The sequence below is a fragment of the Diaphorina citri genome, unplaced genomic scaffold (assembly GCF_000475195.1).
Source record: "Diaphorina citri unplaced genomic scaffold, Diaci psyllid genome assembly version 1.1 scaffold2780, whole genome shotgun sequence".
In the NCBI taxonomy this organism is placed as follows: domain Eukaryota; kingdom Metazoa; phylum Arthropoda; class Insecta; order Hemiptera; family Psyllidae; genus Diaphorina; species Diaphorina citri.
In genome coordinates this window covers 445-2,859 of record NW_007380197.1, presented here as the reverse complement: position 1 = coordinate 2,859, position 2,415 = coordinate 445, and the positions used below count along the sequence as shown (strand labels likewise).

The window sequence follows — 2,415 nt, the reverse complement described above, 5'->3', positions numbered from 1 at the left end:
TATTTAAATAGGAAAAGGCTAGTAAGAAATACATAGCTTCTAGCCTCAGTAGGTGAGAGAGAGAGAGAGAGATTATTTATACCTAATATTCTTTTGTATAACTTTCAATAGGTACATAACTAGTTTTTCTACTTTCAATATTTAGATTCAATATTCAATTTTTGAAATACGCCGCGCGCCGTTCAAAACCAAACTTTCCTCATTCAGAAAAAATAATAATAATAAGATGATGGCGCCCTATGAATTTCCTCCCTTTTCAAAAACTCAGATAAAGGAAAAATACGAATGAATAAAAAGAAAAGAACAGATGAAAAAGAAAAATAAGAATGGATGGAAATGAAGAGAAGAAGATGAATAAGGAAAAACGAAGAAAAATAAAAATAAGAGTAAATAAAAAGAAATGAGAAGATGAAAAAGAAGAAGAAGACGAAGGAGGTGAAGAAGAAGAAGAAGGAGGAGGAGGTGAAGAAGAAGAAGAAGAAGAAGGAGGAGGAGGAGGAGGAGGAGGAAAAAATTCTTGATCAAGTTTTGTCTCAATATCAAAGTCTATTGCTCTCCCATAAGTTTACGTATTTCCCATTTCTTATCATATTTTTCCTTCCCATTATATAACCAGTGACGGCTTGTGCATTTAATTATTTTAGGGAGCCAGTCTAGTTAGCTAGGAACACATCTGGCTTGTTAGCGCTAGGTTTTGGGTTCGATTCCCACCCGGGGTGAACTTCATCCTTAACAGATAAGGTTCGTTCTCGGAACGGCTGGCTTTCTCCTATCCTCTCCTTCTTCTCTCTTCGATTTGGAGACGATAAGACCTTAGTTATTACAGTTCCCTCTATCAAACTCTAAAAAAAAAGTATGTAAACCCTTGTTGTAAAAATATACATCTATAAAATTAAAAAAAAAGTATATATATATTTCGAGGGCTATTGCAAAATAAAGAACCGCACAGACCAAAAGTTAAAACTAAGAACTCACGTCATTCGTTGACGAAGGAAATTTTGTTAAGCTACGTCGAGTGAGGCCAGTAAGCGGATGGGTGACCAAAACTTCCCCGTGTTAAGCCGCCACTGCTATTTCCAATCCCGATAATATTGTTTTTCTGTGGGAATGAATTCCCTCCCATATTAAAATACTCGTTATGGGGGATGAATTTTATACTCCCATTCCGATATTGAGTTTTATGTTTTATGTTAGGAATAATTTCCCTGTGATGGGTTTGGTGTATTATTGTCTACTCCAGCGGTCCCCAAACTTTTTTCCACGCGGCTCCTTTTTTACTTTCTAATACTAAATGTATAGCGGAGCTATACTACATGGTAATGAGAAAGTAATGCAATCGGTCCAAATTTTTTCAATTGTGAACGCTCCACGGCCCTTTAACTATATTTTATGTGATCTTCTCTGGGGTCGGCGAAGTCGTTTACGGCCCCCCCCCAGGAGCCTCGGACCCCAGTTTGGGAACTACTGGTCTACTCATTTATAGCTGAGGTCATTCTAACAATAAAGAGAACAGAGATACAGACCATTCAAAGTGTGTTGAACCTATGTGTGTCCCTCTTCTGCAACTCCTTCTTTCTCTTTCTTCTTCTTCTCTCTCTCTCTTTCTTCTTCTTCTTCTTCTTCTCTCTCTCTCTCTCTCTCTTTCTTCTTCTTCTTCTTCTCTCTCTCTCTCTCTCTCTTTCTTCTTCTTCTCTCTCTCTCTCTTTCTTCTTCTTCTCTCTCTCTCTCTTCCTCATATAATATGGTCAGATTTGCAAATGACATTGTGTGAACATGAAATTTAATTCTTAAGCTACCTCACAAACTATATCTAGCACTTTATTGACTATATCCGACTTCTGTCTACCTATGTAGGATTGTAGACCATAATTATGTTAATTAATTATTAGTTTATTTATTTTAAATGGAATTTGGTTTTCTCTTTTCATTCCAGCTGTCAACAATCAGCCCAGAAGACTGCACCTGGAGCCTCTGCCATTAGAATCTCAACCCGGAGAGAACAAACTATTCAAACCTCATCAACCTAACCTGATTGAAGGTGAGTGATATATGAATTGACATTTTGGGAAAAACATTCCTAGTAGGGAAAAATCCGCCCCCGAAATTCAACGAAATTGCTTTCCACTTGAAGTTTTGAGGGGTTACACCATGGACCCTGGACCAAAGATGCTCTTGTTTTTAAAGAGCCGAGTCTTCAGATTACATCAAAGAGAGAGAGAGAAAATTAAATTGAATACTTGATCTAATATATTTTTATTTTTTATGTACCTACAAAGAAAGCGTCTCTACGCCCAACTTGTTGTTGTAAAGAGAAGAGTTGAAATAAGGAGGGAGAGAAGGAGGAGGAAAAAAGGACGGGATACGCAACCCGCCAATACCTATTTGAGGAGTAACAAAGGAGCCGAAAATTGGAAC

The 2,415-nt window shown here is 37.4% G+C and overlaps 1 protein-coding gene across 1 annotated transcript in view; it reads left to right on the top strand.

Moving 5' to 3' along the window:
• LOC103519537 (titin-like) overlaps positions 1-2,058 on the top strand; it is a gene marked incomplete at its 5' end in the record, with an annotated part of 27,600 nt that extends 25,542 nt beyond the window's left edge. Inside the window, one exon of the mRNA XM_008484626.3 lies at positions 1,934-2,058. Within this exon, the coding sequence (XP_008482848.2) occupies positions 1,934-2,046 (113 nt within the window). The remainder of the gene's footprint in view (positions 1-1,933) is intronic.
• Between the last annotated feature and the right edge of the window lie 357 nt (positions 2,059-2,415).